The following is a 17,975-nucleotide window of genomic DNA, read 5'->3' on the forward strand; positions in this document are numbered from 1 at the left end:
CGTTTTATAATATGTCTTCGTCCCGCGGAAAAAATGCAGGCTCTAACATGATGGACAGCTATGAGAGAGGCCAGCAATCAGCGACCCAGTACAAAAAGAAATGGCTAGCAAAAGTGCCAAAAAAGTCCATAGAGAGCCTGCTATACAGGAGGCTAGACAAACAGGCCCAAAACAAAACCTTCTTGGCGAAGCCTTCTTGGCGAAGGTAACAAATCACCTCTTTCCTGGTGGGGCTCATCTCCCCGTCCTCAGCTGCGGACATGTTGCGGCTCTTGAAGGTGTTGTTAGTGACGGTTGTGGAGCAGGACGGCCCCTTCCCCAGCTTCCGCCGCCAGTTCTTCCGGGAACGGTGGGAGTTCAGGATCATGGCGTACAGCGTTACCATGACGACCAGCGGGATGAAGAACGATAGTGTGCTGAAAAGTGACACGGAGAGATTGAGTTACCATTGGCCAATGTGAAGTTGTATTTCAAAAGACTTTTTGAAATATGAACGCAGTTTGAAATGTTTCAAATTTTCATATTGAACATCTCAACACTTGTGCGTGCGTTAACGTTACCATCAAATTAGTGCCAAGACAAAGATAAAAATAGAAAACGATCGCCAGATTAGTTCAATGCATGTTATTTGTGTAAGTAAGTAATGTTATAGTCGATTAAGAAGAGCAGAATAATTGAACGTTAACGTTGTTCCAAAGTTATATAGTGACTTAAAATGTTTAAACGTTGGCTTTCGGATTTTGTTAGCGTTTTGTTGGATGAGCACTCAAGAAAGTGTGCCTATGTACAAGTAATATAAGTACGTTTAAAAGTTGAGTCGGGTTTGAAGTTTGCTCTAAGAAGTCTTTATAGAGGCTGTCAACTGCAAAAAACCAGGCCCACATTGAGAGAACCACATACGGGAAGAATAAGATCGATCGATACATTTTGAACTTGATGGAATCAAGACTTCCCACTACAGATATTATTACAATGAAACAGTGTTTTGATCCGTCTGTACTGCAGCTTTCCTCTTGACTTTGAACTCGTGATCTTACAGACACGTGACCTTATACTAGTATACACGTCACCTTGGAGACAAGCCTTCCATAGGTGTCGACTGACAACAGCCATAGTCCCATGTTGAGAAAACCACGTACGGGAAGAATGGTAAAGAATGAGATGAATCAATACACACACACAGACACACAGACACACACACACACACACACACACACACACACAGACACACACAGCCATGGTCCAACAGCCATAGTCCAATGTCAGTGGTGCTGCCTGAGATGCTGATCGAGTAATGTATCTTGCCACATTTGCTAATAAATAAATGAATAAACAGCCATAGTCTCACCTTGACAGAACCACGTACGGGAAGAAGGAGCTGAGGCCGCACATCCCCTCCCCCATGCCGAGCTCCTCCCCCCAGCCCATGAGTGGCGGCAGGCACACGGTCAGCGCCAGCACCCACACCGTCAGGATCAGGGCTCCCACGCGCGTCGAGCTCTGCAGACGGGCGTAGTTCATCCTGGGAACGAGAGATTTCCGTTCACGTGACACTGACGTCATCTAGTGTCCGCCATGTTGGCGGGTTGAAGACATCGCAAATCTCGCATGTGAGACATGTCTAGAGAAGTTGATTTTACGTGAGTAGAGCTATGTATGTGTCGCATGTGTGTGTGTGTGTGTGTGTGTGTGTGGACTTGTGTGTGTGTCCGTGTGTGCCAGCACCCACACCGTCAGGATCAGGGCCCCCACGCGCGTCGAGCTCTGCAGACGGGCGTAGTTCATCCTGGGGACGAGAGATTTTCCATTCACGTGACACTGACGTCATGTATGGTCCGCCATGTTGGCGGGTTAACATGTCTCGTACGTGATGTTTTGAAATGCTGACTGTACGTTGTGTGTGTGTGTATCTGTGTGTGTCTGTGTGTGTGTGTGTGTGTGTAGCTCTTGGGCATGGGCAGAAGCAACAATTGCGCAAGGTACAAAGCATGGCATCTACTGATACATCACTACAGTTCTATAAGGCTAATCTACTTAATACAGGGGTGCATTATACGAAATGCACATAGATGCGCAATAAAAGCCATAACTACCTCGTGGAGCACCAGTATCTGTCCAGCGCGATGGCGCACAGGTTGTAGATGGAGGCGGTGCAGGCCAGCACGTCCACCGTCACGTGGATCTCACACCACACCGAACCGAACGGCCACGAGCCCCGCACCTGGATAACAACAAGACCGAGAATAATGCCATCAGGTTGGCAGATCATAGGATAGTAGAGTTTTCTTTAACACAACCTGCTGACGTTTCCATGCCTATCAGACATCTTCCTCAAAGCTTCTAACTGGAGTTCTGCTTCTCGCTACTCTATATAGCCGATGTAGGTGGCAAGAACATAATCCCAAAGTGGCTACGTTTGTGCCCCCCTCGCCACCAACATCGGCTACATATAATGATATAGCAGCGAGAAGCAGAACTCCAGTTAGAAACTGTGAGGAATCGAAGCGTCAGCAGATAAGATTAAGTGGTTGCATAAAAGAAAACTCTACTATCCAACAACAAGGCCGCAGCATGTCCAGGATAAAAGATACAAGATACACGAACAGGAAGTTCTGCAGGAGGTCCTGACAAACAACAAGGCTGCAGCATTTTGTTTTAACAGGATTGTTCAGATTGTACAATTACACGAAATGGAACGTTAGTAATACACAATTGCGAGTATCAAAATCTTGGAAGTCCAGCAGTGCTTACAGTTAGATCATTTATGGGATAGAACACATCATAAGATCAATTTGAACGCATCTCCCATTCTATTCCACCATGCCAATGGTTGACAAAGTGTGTTGACCTTGAAACTATGTGCGCAGCTCACACCATTCTGATGTCACACACGCCATACACCAGTGCTTCAGTTGATGAACGAGTTTTCACTTAACGTAGTCGGCGTTCACCCTTTCGCATGTCCTTCCGGTCATCGTGAAAGCCGTAGAATTCGTTAAGTGCCTGTCAGAACTAAATGTACATTTCTGCGTCATTCTAGTGGGGAACAATCGATCGTGCGTGGGTCCCGTTAAACTGTGAAGGACACCAAAGTTGTCGGCGTGACTCTTACACACCAGACGAGCCCGTACTTGGCCACCCCGATGTACCGGCGACTCCTCTTTAATTAATATTTTGTGTAAACACATTTTTCGGTGTATGCTAGCCTCCATAGCAGGCTCTCTATGGAGGCTATGAGATGTGTGCGGGAGGAGTTTTGAAGGACGTGTGCGGTGCGAGACAGAAACCAGAGTAATGAGACTGTTTTACGTTCTCGAGGCACCTCCTCAAACACGGGACCCCATAACTGTAGCAACAGGACCTGAAGTGCTACATTGTAGCAGCTGGACAGGAACTGTAGCCACAGGACCTAGTGCTACACGGGACCCCCATTTTACGTCTCTTCCGTTCCGAGAGACGAAAACAATCCCTTACAACATGTCCGAGCTGCACCGACCCTAGGATGGAACTCAGGTCCACAGATCCATTGAAATGGAATCAGATAGATCCAGATTAGCCGATCCTGGGATCGAAATCAGGCCCAAAGTTCCATGGAAATGGACCCAGATGGCCAAGCAGCGGAGTTGCGTTACCGCTAGGCCACGGAGACATGAACAGAATGTGTCGATAATGGGCAGGGGATGCAAATAAAAACCTTGAGAAGCCCTGTAGCGTTCACGACGCGCACCTAACATTTCACATCAACGGTAAAGATGGGCCCCAGGCTGCACTGGAGCCTCAGCAAAGATCTAACGTTTATAAGATCAGACTTTTTAACGTCTATGAAGTTACATCATTCAACTCCGCCAGACTTTTTGTCTTGACTTGTTTCCATGGTAACACCACAACAGGAGGACCAGGTTCAGCCGTTTGATGTCAGATGTTGGTGGCTGCAGTTGCCATAGCAGGATCGCTTTGAAACTAAAATGAAAGTGTAAACAATTAATATCATAACGACACAGTCCAATACCCACACAAAATGTAGCCATGTATTTCTAAGACGTGTCCGTCTTCCGCAACCTGCCAGACACACCTGTATATACCTTTTAAAACGGGGACCTTTAAAGACTTAAATGCTTTATAGTTGGTAATGTGTGTCTAAGGGCGTCCGATCACTACCAACAAAAGCAAAAGCTAATCATTTTTTGATAGTTTAAGACCAAACCACACATCAAATTTTATAGCAATGAATCCTTCGCTTCTTGCTACCGAAAGCAGACGTTTCCTGAGGTGCCTGTCGTTTTTCCACACTTCTGCACGCACTCGTTCAACAAAAATAGACACAACGGCTCACGGTTATTACCATAAGTGAGATCATGTGGCGCAGCGGCAGCGTGTTTGCCTCGGGACCGAAAGGTCTCGAGTTCGAACCCGGCTGCGTGCCACCGATCTTGTGCCCATGTTAAGTGATTCAGCAATACGGCTGGCAATTTCCAAGATCTGCTGAATCACTTTACATGGCTTTCCTCGCTTCACTCAGGTGAAAATGAGTACAGGATTTCAGCCCCGTAGTGGTCTTCCACACAACTGTACGGCCCACTACTCCCGTATCTCATCCAAACCTTTTGGGCATGAAGTGCTTTCGGATTCCCCTCAGCGGGCGCGAGAGACAAAGTTAAGGCCATGAGCCAATGTTTAGCGAGATTGTTCAAAGCAATGTCAAAGTTGGAAACTGTGCACGGAGATAGCGGTTGACATTTGTTTTGAAGGCTGATAAGTCGTAGACTGGAGGGAAACAAGTGTCGTTGAGAGATTTCCATAGTTTTGCTGTCCGTGGAAAGAAACTGTTGCTGTAAAATCTTAAGCCTTCATCTTAGTCTAAATTAGACTGACTACACTGACTGTTACAGGGAGAGTAATTTTCCAGGGGAGTTTAGCTTAGCATGGACTCCCCTGGCCAATTTCCCGATTTTTTTTACCAAATTCTACGATCCCCGCACCCCCGTAGGAAGGCCTGGTGGAAAAAAAACATGAACCTAAGCGTGGACTGACTCTCCTGACCATGTCCTCGATTTTTTTGCCGAAGTCTACGATCCCCGCACCCCCGTAGGAAGGTCTGATGGAGGCTACCCGATCCTGTGTACGAGAGTTGTGTGTGAAAACTCGGACGTGCGTTGCCTCCGTTAGTGACGTCGGGAATACTTACTTCAAAACGACCTTTTCTCCAACACCAGAAGCAGAATCTCAAAGTGCACTTCGGAATTATTCATGCTACTAGAAAGGTCTGATATGCAGTGCCAAAGGCACGGTACGGTCTGCACTTCTTTCCGTGTGGCTCCCAGAGCGTCACATGCGTTATTCTTTTCAGGTCGACCTTGCGTGTCATGTGCAGAGTCTAACGCAGCTGGCCGAGGCATATTGGGGTGGGAAATCAGCGTCAGATTCACAAAAATGAAGCGAGAGGGTCAAAGGTCATTATAATGGTTTTCTTACGGCTGTACACGTGTATGTAAAAATGCAAGTAAAACTTTAAGACAGATATGGTGACTTAAATCTAAAAGCAGATATTTGGGATTTATGAGACCATGGGACGAAGCAATATCCTGGGTTAGACGTCGATACTGTTTCGGCCCATTGATACGGTTTTGCAAACCAAAGGACCAGTTATTTCTGCGCTGAAAAATGTCTCTACGAGCCAGCTGCATCGCTACATTAGTAACGCTGTGACCAGCTCCATTCATGGCTCTCAAACTAGATGATCTATTCTTTGAAAACATCGTGCAAAAATATGACTTCTAAAGCATCCTCTACTATTCGGCATTTCAGATTCTTTTGTCAACCATGAAATACGGGAAGTTAGTCTTTACATGCGAACTGCTTTCAGTGTATTGAATCGCTTTGACGAACGCACCCAATGGCCCTCGAGCTAAAAGATGCTTTCTTTGGTCCGATCAAAACAAATTTCAAACAGAACCAATCTTCTTTGGCCTTCGGGACTCCGCCATCAACAGAGAAATACGGCACATTAGTATTTACCTGCCAGCTGTATTCAATGCTTTGACCACCACCCCCGTGACCTTTAGGGTAGAAGATACATTCCCTCATAAGGACGTATTCACATAATAAAGAAAAAATGAATTCAAAATAGCCAATCTTCTTCGGCCTTGAAGACTCTGTCATCAACTGGAAAATAAGGAAAAGTCCTGAATTACGAACACAGCTTACCGGTGTGAGGATTCACCAGGGTCTGAAAATGTTTCGCGTTTCTGTTCTTCATGTCGAACAAATAATGAGGTGACCTGAAACTAACTCAATTTAACAGACGAAGTTTAGAGAAAGCTAGTTTTGCTCCGGTGGCCAAAAGAAACACGTACGCGTGGGTTCAGCCAGGTGTATTTCCGCCTCAGACGCACGGAGCTTTGCTTTGGTGAATAAGGCTCTATCAAAAGCATGTCTTGTTGAAATCATCTTTGTGACAGGTCCTGGGACGTCACTCAAAGTTCCTTGTAGTCTCATTACTCGTCATAAAGGACTTAAAAGTCATGTAGACAAGATCTGTAGTTTCTGCGTCATTGCACTACTCAAAGTGTGTTTATTTGAGCCTATCTTTTAATTGGTGTTTGGAATTACAATTGCGCAAATAAATGTTCATACAAGTGAACCCTACGGTTGATAGATTCGGTTTTTCCGTTGTTTTTCCGTTCAAGCCGAACGTTTCCCCGGTTGGGAAGAGCCAAACCTGAAGCACGTTAAGGAATTCACAGTATTCTTGTGGACAGAATCGGGAGCAATCTTTCATAAGCAAGGGATGACACAAGCAAAACAGTACCGTTTACTCCTTCTTAGATCTGCTGCGTTGTGTCGGTAGCTATTTATCGGGTATGCGCAACAAAGTGGATCATACGAAATAATGGCCTGCAGTATCAACTCGGCAAGATTGTTTTCTATTCGTGGCGTATAGACTTAACGACGGACTCAAATCACAAAGCCAGGAAGAGGTACAATTTAAGCACGTTGAAGGAAAAATATTCGATCTGCATAATGTATGAACGACCGGCTAAAGGCTAACCGCTTAAGTCACTTACACAGAATCTATTTACCAGGGCCATACGCTCGGGATGTGCCTTTATTTAGCTATCAAACAAGCAATTACCATCTTCAAACAGCAGCAACATCACATCAGGAACAGTACGAACTGTATCAGCGTGTCTTATCGCATACGGCTTTGAAGGCAATGTTTGAATGCCCTGATGAGCTGGAACATTTTTCGCTCCTCCTCAAAGACATTCTTCCATGGCTGAGTTCGTCTGCCGCAATGTTGCGACCTGCATCTGAAGTGTTTTACATTGACGTACTAACAGTCAAGTTTTAAATGGGTTTATAAATATCATAGATAAATGGTAATGATATTGCATGATTTCTATTCAAAAAAATTCAAATGCCATTCTCTATTCTTTGAAAATCAGTGATCGTAAAAAAAACTTGACAATTTCCTACCTAAGATCGGCCTGATAGAATTGAAGGAAATTAGATCCTGGTGAAAGTATACCATGGAAGATGATGTCAAGTCTGGACCGAGCGTAAATTCCATCCGGCAAATTTTGTCGTTTTTTGGCTATTTCCACATTTTGCACTGGTCAAAAAAACCTACAACACCCACCGTCGTCAGGCAATGAATTTTTTCCATTGCCAATCTTGTTGTTGTTGTTCCGCTTAACAGGTAAACCGTCCTGAGGCATAACACACCAGTTGTTTGTTGTTTTTTTGCAGTAAGAAAAAGCTGTATAAGACAGGACTGTAAAGATTGATCCACATCGGAAATTATGATTTACTGTTTTTGATAAGTTTTATGTAATCTTTAAATAGCAAGCTCAAGGTGGATTCTCACTAGACTAGACCCGCATTTAACGTCCTATCCAAAAAACGGCCCCATCGAAAGCTAGGCTCTCATTTTGAACTGCGTTTAGGGGAAAAGGTGAAAAGTACCATTACCAAGGGCACAACACTGGAACCTACAGTGGATTCGAACCCCAAACCTTAGGTTCAAAGTCAACAACCCTCACCACAAAAAAAACACCTTAAGTTACTACAGCCTAAAAGTATAGTGAGTAAGTAGGTATCTTCAAGGTGTAGCTGTTCTCAAACACGGGGCCTCCATCTCACGTCCTTCCCAAGGAACGGCCCTAACCAAAGCTAGGTACTCGTTTTCAATTGAGTTAGGAGCGAAAATAGGTGAAAAATACCATTACCAAAGGCACAACATTGAGGCCTGTCGGCCAGGAATTGGAACCCAGAACCTAAGATTCAAAGTCAACAACCCTCACCACAAAAACATATTACTACTGCCTAATAATCCAGGCGATTGGTGCAAAAATTGCTCAAATTATGGTAAAAGCATGGAACTTGGCACAAGTGCTCTATACAACAATAGAAGTGATTCTAGGGGTGGAGCCAAAAGAAACCTGCTTTTACATGGCAACTGTAAAAAATATAGTAAGGGAAAGTAAGTAAATCTGTCCTACCTCGTTGACGAGCGCGAACGGCATGACCAGTAGCCCCACGGTCAGGTCGCTGACGGCCAGGGAGATGAGGAACCAGTGGTGCGGGCGCCTCAGCTTGCTGTCCGTCAGGCAGGCGTAGATCACCAGGCTGTTGCCCACAACGATGAGGAAGATGACCGGCGACATGATGGCGACCAGGAGCGTGGTCACGATCGGGCTGTACGGGATCTCCGGCGGCAGCAGGGCGAGGCAGACCCGAGGAACATCGGGCCCGAGGTCCGTCGAGTTGAACGAGGCATTGCCCGTATCATAGTCATAGAGGCCACAGTAAGTGGCGTTCATCATGGCACAGGAAAACAATTTTACAATTTACAAAGAAGGCCGAGGGAACAAAGCTGTGCCTTGAAAACCAGCGCCCGCCTTTTCTCTAGGTATCGTTACACCCCAATCATTTCTGACGAAAAACAAAGAAAAATTATATAAGAGATACGCTGAGTCACATAGGGGACTGAAGCACAACACTTCTAGAGACCTGTTGCCGGACCGTAGATCGAATGATTGAAAACGGACACGGACGCAGGACTGAAACAATCCCTGCCAGCTATGGGTCTGCTACTGGAGAGTTTTCCTTCGGTCGACAAACTAAAAGCAGCTGGCGCTCAGCCAATGGGCTGTGCTTTGTGAGAGCATGCGCACTACACTAAATCCATGTCTGTACTGCGTATGTCGCTTTGGACCGGAAAAATCCTTTTAAGGCATGTGCTTGTAAAATATGAGTTAGCTATGCTACCTGCATAAATGTTCATAAATTTTTTGCTGGTAGAACACATATAAAGAAGATACCTGAGAAGTAGTTTGAAACCTGAACTTCTCTGTATGTGGTGCTTTCGTTGCTGTTGACGCCCATCCGAAGTCGGCCGCTGCATATACCCCCATTCATTCTGTCTCCTCTTAGCCCCGCGCGCATGGAAGCGGACTCCTAGGAAGCTAGGCCCGCTAATAGCATGTCAGCTTGGGAATCGACTTGGAGCCGTCCACAATATATACACTTGCTTTGGCCCAACACCAGAACCGACTAGGGGTGGGTACAAAACAGGTTTTCTTATTGGACCGGTCCGGAAAAAACGGACCTGAAAAAAGAATGGTGGACCGGATGTTGGACCTATTAGAAAATAAACAGATTAAGCGATCAGGAATTCACGCGTTTTGGCGCTTACATGTCGAATTTGCGAAGAAAATAACAAGAGCAAAACATACTTCATTTCTGCAAAGTTTTGCAGTCAATCATACAGAGGCAGTTAGTCTAACAGGACTTTAGAACGCCAGTGCACACGGAGTCAAATAGTCCACGAAACATACTTCTTTGCAGCGAAATGGACCATTGGCATTGTTTTGTGTATCGGAATCAGGTCCAGTCCGGACCTGGACCTGATCCTCTGGACCTGAACCGGACCTGGACCTGAATTTTCTGTACCGATACCCAGCCCTATAGAACCGACCCTTGCACCAGAATGTGGGTGAGGGGGTTATCTCAAGTATTAGGTTAAGCTAATACTTTCCACTTGTAATGTCTCAACAAGCGGATGGAAGGAAATTGGCAAATTCGAGAGTTGTTTGTCAGATAAGGGCTCTGCTCTTTAAGGACATAAGCCGCGTTAGTTGTAGCCTCCTTCACCGGCGTCTCTAGGGGGGCTTGACGTTGATTCGATATTTTTATCCAGGAATACGACGGGAAAGGAAAATATGCCGGGAGAGGAATATATACCGGGGGAGTGTACGGACCCTAGGTCCCCCCAACCTCACCCAAAAAAACAACAACTTTCGCCAAGGCCCTAGAGACGCCGGTGAAGGAGGCTACGTCAGTTGTGCCAAAGATACAGCGAAATTATAAGCAGCACCGCCTGGCTCGTGCGTCAGTCTAACGATCAACAGTTTCTCACCCTTCGCCTCTCCAAAAGTACTACCTGCCCTGTCCATGGTGCTGAAAACATTAGCGCACTGAAGACAACAAGTGGTGAAGCGGGATGGGTTGATGTGTGGGTGGAAGAGTGTTGATCTAGGCACGCTCGTACTCAGTGCCGCGAAGAAGCAGTAAGCTTTCACGTAGGCTGTGGACTGAACAAATAAGCTCCATCAAATGTACCGATATCCTGCCGAACGCCATATCGAACGCCATATCGAACCTCGTATTCTATTTCGAACACCTCCGTCAAAACAGCCCAAGTGGAACAGAAATGGCCAAAGAAACATGCTATGCCTTCTTTGTTGTAGACTACACTCATTGAGTACAGTAGTTTTGGGAGGTAGAGCCGCTGCATAGCATTACTACTTTGTTGTTGGGCAGGACACACGTGTAGAGCAGGGTACATGTATAAGAGACCGGACTCTGTACTAACAGACTATGTAGAAGGGTTGGCGTGTAGTAACGTTAACGTTACAGGCTCCTTTTCCGTGAGTGCCATTCACAGCGATCAGTTTGCCTTGTTTTTGCTAGTTACCCTGGCCTAAATTCTTTGTTGATCGGCGTGTCTAGAGCTTACTCCATGGTTTCTGACACCAAATGTTGCCTACAGCAAGGCTATGTCGCTCGATGAGGTTATCCTCCTTGCTCTATTTGAGGTATCATCCTCGAAAAAACAACACTGGTACAGAAAATTCAGGTCCAGGCCCGGTTCAGTTCCAGAGGATCAGGTCCAGGTTTGGACCTGGACCTGATTTAGTATGTGAGAAATTGTGATTGGACGTTACTCAAAACAATGGTCCATTTCGCAACATAGAAATCTGTTTTGTAGAGTATTCGACTCCCACTGGCGTTTTAAAATCCTGCAATGCTAACTGCCTCTGTACTATTGACTGTAAAACTGGGGACTGTAGACTCTACTCTACTTCGCTCCTGTTATTTTCCTCGACCCGTAAGCCCCGAAACGTGTGAATGCCTGATCATATAATCTGTTCATTTTCCAATAGGTCCAACATCCGGTCACTATAAAAGATTGAGGTCTGTGGTAATCCACTTTAAAACTCTGGTCGGAAAAATGAAACCATTGCAGAGACCTAACGTATTGCACTTTGATGCCTTGACTTTCAACTAAATGCTGCTGTGGATACAAAAGAAAACATCTCGCGGCAAAATGTAAGAGATAATGCTTAAGAAGCAACTTAGCCATATTGAAATGTGTATCCAGTTATTATTCTGCCGGGAGGCGTATTTCAGACGGATGCGAAGCGCCAACAATTCAAAAGTGTAATTTAAAAACAGCTTGGGTTAAATTACTTCAACGAAATTGTCGGCATCTTGTGAAAAAGTTTACTTCCTTGTTATGCCCTTTGGCGGCTATGTTACCATTCAAATTACAGATTTAGAAACAGAAGAAATCAGCTTGTAAGAGACGAGGCATAAAACTTTATTGAAAAGGATGTGCGACAATTTATATATATTAGCTTCATCCAAGTACAGTAAACGCAGCAAATGATCGGTATTAAGTCTTGTACGTTCCGACATACAAAGTCAATATTCCATGCATCGAGAATGCCAAACCTTCTCTTCTTATCTCATTTATCAACCGTCATTTGAGGTTTGAAACTCCTCTTGGATTTGCATGACGTTTGCCTTTCTACTGGAGCACTGGAAATAGGAACACCCTTAGTGACTGTCTAAAACAAAAATGACTTTCTTTTTACACCAACTTATCATGTTGCGTCAAGATACTTGCCAGAGTGATCCAAAAAGAAAACTCAACTTCAAAGCGTTTTCATTATTATGTCCTTCTGAAGCTAATTACTATCAAATAGGAAGCTTTCCGTGTTAATAGGTATCGCTCCACGAAGCAGAAAAAATCTGCTTTTCCATTGATACCTCAATGAATTCCCACTTCCAGTTGACAAAGCCTGATTTGTTTAGGAAAAATGTTTGGTGTGCAAATATAGTTGTTCAAAGTTACTAAGATCAGAAAAAAGAGAACACTTACACATGAACTGGATGAATGCAGGGCATCTTTACATCTGCTTACACCATTCTGTTCATTTCACATGTTCTTATCCGTGCGCACACAAGCGTCGCACAGCAGTCACGGCTCACCGACGCACGGCGGCCACAGCTCACGTCACCGTTGCAGGATTATGGACGCCTTCATTACATCTTTTTATAGATAAAAGTTTTATTGCAAGTTCTTGCCCGAGGGCTAATTGCAAGTGACAAAAACTAGTCTAATTTAAAACTAGTTAAAGATGTAACTTATTGGGTTTGACTTCTTTTGCTGAGACAGTGGAAGACGAAAGATCCCACTTTTTCTGTAATGTGTGGGTTTTGTGACGTTAAAAGGAGAGCAGTTTTCTATTTGTCTGTAGACATGGAGATATTAGGATAAAATTTGGTGCCTTCTTTAGTACATTTCTATAGCTATTGTACAGGAGGTAATGCAAAGTACTAGTGTCCTCTATCACATGTGTAAAGGTATGTTTGTTAAGAACAATAGGACTAGTATTCTTCAACTATTGCACAGGTATTGATAAAAAGTACACGTGCCTCTAATTACATGGGTAAGAGTACATTTGACCAGCACAAGCAAGTTGAAACAAGTATGTCTACAATCTACAGCTGTTACATGGCTGAACAAATCGGGTTTGGACATAAGACTGTTTTAACCAAAAATGTTTTGGAATAAGATCAAATCATTACGGCTAACGTTAAATAATGGGATATATATATAGGGAATTACCATCTTAGATTCGGTGTGTTACGCCGAAGGGCGGCTAAACCGGCTATATAGATACAGATACAGATACAGATTTTCCCGAGTAGCCTTTGTAACCCCTGATTCGTCTTTTGGGTCAGTTAGTTGAGCTTGCCCAATCTTGATGTTTCTGCCGGAGAGATACTGGTACGATGAGCGTTAGTTCAGTACTCAGAACTGTTCTATGTTGGCTGGCACTATGCAAACTCGTTTTAAAAATGGGACTGGGGAAATGTGATTAGGTCACCAATGGGAAATATTCTAGTGCTTTATGGAAAACTCAATCATCACCGAAGAAGTTCAACAAATATGCATATATAGAATACACGGTGCTGTGTTTTATCCAGACCCATACCCACCCAAGAAAACACACGTCTCTGTGCACATGTGGTAAATACGCGGGAGACTTAGAAAACAACCAAAAAATGTCCGAACCCGGTGTTCTAGTTTTTAAAGTTAAAACCCGGTCCGGAAAACCCATATGGAACGTTATAACTACCCGGGTATGATATAATACAAAATATCCATGTAGAACATCCATATAGAAGATAAATCAAGTAATGCTCTAAAGAAGTAGACGTTTGAGATAGTATCTGCCGAACTGCTTTTCATCAGTGACGGGGAATGAGACTGTCTGAAAATGTAACATTTATAGATTAGTGTCTGAAGATCCTCATGTGTAACTACAGATACTCCAAATGGCAATTACTCACGCAACTGGGTGATTTTTTGGAAACGGTCAGACGTTTCAGATAACATCTGTTTTCTTTCGTCAGTGACACTGATGAGTTCTTCTTGAACAGTGGGCTCTATATCTTTTCTATGAATTGACATGCAAAAGAGTTGAGGAAAACAAAACTTCAAAATGTGTTCAAAAATTCATATTCTCACAGAACTATCGTAGAGAGGAATTTGCTATCACCAAGCACAGTAGGGGCATCTTCGGTGGATATTTGCCCAAGAACACTTGCAGATAGATGTGCAAAAGCTAGATGTGGCAGGTCCTTCGGTGTCATATAACCAGCTGCTGCCGCGCCGTGTGCCTGCGAAGCTGGTGTGTTACGCCGAAAGGCGGTTATATCGGCTATATAGATACAGATACAGAAGTTGGTGTATTATGCCGAATGGCGACTATACGGGCTACATAGATTCAGATACAAAACAAAGATATGTTATGTTGAATCACATTTCAAGACATCGTTATTTTCCACCAATTGTGTGATCTAGAAATTTTAAAATGACCATTCATTTGGCTAGCCTAGATTGGGTATCCAAAAACCTTGTCTCCTATATGTACTTCGGTGTTAAAAGAGATCTGTGGAAGAGGTTACAGCACAGCATTGGCACTCAGCACGATTATTCACTCAACATTGGTCTACACCCCCGTGACTGTGTATCGTGTTTTGAAATTACACACATTCTTATCTTTGGTCAGTGAGACTGAAGAGATCTTGTCGGAGATTATGATTAGATATGCAAAGGCGATGACGACAATTTTCAGTAGTACAATAGGATAGAAAGGTAAGACAAGTTAAGACGAGGTTGATGCAAATGCCAATTAGCTCCTGTTGTTCTAGTTACAGGAGCTAACATTTTGTCGCGAGATGGGGGGGGGGGGCTGAATCCCAAAAAGTTAGGAAAATACGTAGGCCTCCCTTCCTGTACAGATACTTATTTACATAAGTTTACACATGTTACATCCGCTCTTAGATTTATTTCAGTCATTTATTAAAGATAGTCGGATGCTATCTGAAACATCTTACTCTTCAGATAATCCGCCCAATTGCTTATTACCTACACACTGTAATGATCCTATTGGTTGGTGAAGTTACCCTAGCTTTTGAGTCGGGTGTACTTTTTCCCTGGATATCCTCATGTGAAGAGAAGACGCGCGCAAATGTAGGTCGCGTCAAGCCACGTGGCTTTCCTCTTTCGTACGGACGTTTTTTGATCTTGGTCAATTTTTTTTTTCATCTCTTGCGCAAAGAGGAATCCTCTCTCAACACCAGCCGCGTGGGCAGCAGTTCAGCTGCTACTCGCTAATGAAACCATTCGCGGGGTGAATTGGAACTCAGCAACCGGCACCCAGCTTGCTTCAAAATTAACTTCAAAGATTCTGCTTCTCAGTTGGTGAAGAAGGAAATTACAACAACCTTCAAAGCAATTCTTTAAGTCCGCTGCAAGCTTGAAGCTGACGAAAAGAGTTGCTTTGAAGGTTGCACAAATATCTGTCCTTTCAAAACAGTTTTGAAATACATTATATGCAAATGTCGAGCAAGTCATCCCACACACATCAAGGAACGATCACAGGCGTTGTTATATTCCTTCACTAATTCTTTAATAAACCCACTGGCATTTCATTAAATCTAATTATATGTGGGCGGTTGAAAGACGACTTTCCAGTAGCTATCCCAGTTACTATAAACATATTGCGTAGACAATTTCATTTTCGCTCCAAGGAACAAGAAATGTCCCCCACAACCAGGTTCGTTGAACCCAAGACCTAGTTTCACAACTTCCAGTGTGTTCCACCAACATAACGCTAGTTCACCTTTACTCGCGGAGTAACCTATATCCGTTGTGTTGAAAAACAGGGTAATTTATGGATATCAATATAATTCGACGGACGGTGGTTTCAAATTGTAATACTTTCAAGATTGCACAATTTTGAACAACCGAACATCGACTTGATATTAATACCATGTTTTTAAAAACAACGGATATAGGTTACCGAGCAGATAAAGGTGAACCGGCGTTACATGTAAGATCACCTAGCTATTCCATATTAGGGTGGTGTACCTGTACCGTACTTTATAATAGATTAGATACAAGTCCAAAACATCGGATCATGAGGTACCAGTACTATACCGATATCAGTTTACACACCAAGTACGAGTACATGCTTATTTGCGACTGAAAATGCACATATCACAAAGACGAAAATTTACCACTGGAAAAGACACTGAAATCAGAGCTATCGAGTCACGAGTATAAAACATGCCTATAAAGAAGCAGTCGATTAATATTCATTTCTTGAAAAACACTGGAAAATGAAATTTCCCCTGCAGGGAAAATGAAATTGTGCGGTTGTTGCGAGACAATCGCAAATCCATGATGGTCAGTATCACTGATGAAAGATGGTGGATACTATCTGAAACGTCTGACCGTTTCCAAAATCATATCCAGTTGCTTGAGTAACTGCTTTCTGGCACAAAGATGGCACTGATTTCCAAATTTAGCGCGCCATTGATGTTTTTTGAAGTGAAAAATGTTCGTGTTTGTGTTAGGATTTGCACATTTTCAGTCGCAAAATAAGCATAAACTTGGTGTAAATTAATACCGGTACAGTACCGGTACTCCCATGATCCGGTATTGTGGACCTGTGCCGAATCTATTTTGACAGTACGGTACTGCGGTTCACAGTGCCCGTACGCCGTGAGTCCTTAGAGGGGATAACTAGGTGATCTTACATGCATGTGCTGTCACACACGGGCACTTGTGAAAGTAGGTCCCTTGTCTCAGTCGGTCTTGGGTTCATTGAACCAGGTTATGATGGAAATTTTTCTTGTTCCCTGCAGGGAAAATAAAATTGTGGACATAATATGTTTATAGTAACAAGCATAGCTGCTGAAAAGTAGTCTTTGAACTGCCTTCTTTTAGATGTGATGAATTGCCAGTGGGTATGAAAAATACTGTTTTTTTCTTAACGAAATTGTTCAAAGCAATGTCACAAACCACTTTAAGGTAATAAACTGAGAAGTTGGAAAGAACTGTGCACGGAGATATCGGTGGACATTTGTTTTCAAGGCTGATAACTTGAGACAGGAGGCCGGAAACAGTTGTCGTCGAGAGAGTTCCATAGTCTAGCTGTCGATCGGGGAAACATTGTTGCTGTTAACAAATCAAAATCAAGCTTTATTGACACGACAAAAAGTACAGTTACTTTTGTATGGTCGGCTATAAACTACAACAAACGAACCGAGTAACGTCATGATCACTCTGGAACAGCCTCTCCACTGACACTCGCATCTCTGGGCCTGTCCGAGTAAGTGGACCCTAAGGCCACACTGACTTAATTTTATAGATGATACCCTCTGGAAAAATTAATATGCGAAAAAAAAAGAAGAGAAAAATCCAGAAAAAATGCTGCTAAACCACAGGCTAGTTGGGCAACACTGGCGGAGCGTGCTTCACCTACAAACATATAAATAAATAAGTGAAGTCAAATTCCAAATGTAAAAAAAAATTTATGATAAGAAATAAGTAGTAATCTCCAAGCAGATCCTACGCGTACGGTAGCATAGCCAGCCTTGGAGTGTATGTGCTTGGCTACCGGTAGCCAAAACACTCCTTTCGTGAGGCCGGTCTCACTCCTTTGACAGCTTTTGATACTATCCAAGGAGGTTCTTTTTTTAAACCTCCTTGTACTATCTTATGCTACCGCAGGATCTGCTTGGAGATTAGCTAAGTAGATGAAACCTTACAGTCAGTATATTACACTCAGGTAACAGAATCTTCAGCAAGTTGAAGTTAGTAGCTTCAAAAACAAAGGATTCGAAGAAGTACGTTTCTACACATCTTTATTCCCAAAGCGTGCAGCTATCCAACATCATGTCAAGCAGCAGACAAGATTGTTATTAGCCTGTGTTTACACAATCTCTCGCTGTCTGGGTTTAATGACCCCCTCATAGGTGGAACAGCTGTAGGGCCGGCTGTTAGGAGCGAGATATTTTAGTCAGGCTATTAAAGATTTGTATTGTCT

The 17,975-nt window shown here is 43.6% G+C and overlaps 1 protein-coding gene across 1 annotated transcript in view; it reads right to left on the minus strand.

Moving 5' to 3' along the window:
• The window catches only part of LOC118417492 (alpha-2A adrenergic receptor-like), a 13,544-nt gene extending 4,585 nt beyond the window's left edge, over window positions 1–8,959 (minus strand). Inside the window, exons 1-5 of the mRNA XM_035823070.1 lie at window positions 8,502–8,959; window positions 2,094–2,221; window positions 1,730–1,786; window positions 1,349–1,522; window positions 218–416 (exon numbers count right to left, since the gene is read on the minus strand). Coding sequence (XP_035678963.1) covers window positions 218–416; window positions 1,349–1,522; window positions 1,730–1,786; window positions 2,094–2,221; window positions 8,502–8,825 — 882 coding nt within the window. The 5' untranslated portion in view covers window positions 8,826–8,959. The remainder of the gene's footprint in view (window positions 1–217; window positions 417–1,348; window positions 1,523–1,729; window positions 1,787–2,093; window positions 2,222–8,501) is intronic.
• Window positions 8,960–17,975: the final 9,016 nt, after the last annotated feature.

The sequence above is a fragment of the Branchiostoma floridae genome, chromosome 6 (assembly GCF_000003815.2).
Source record: "Branchiostoma floridae strain S238N-H82 chromosome 6, Bfl_VNyyK, whole genome shotgun sequence".
Lineage (NCBI taxonomy): Eukaryota > Metazoa > Chordata > Leptocardii > Amphioxiformes > Branchiostomatidae > Branchiostoma > Branchiostoma floridae.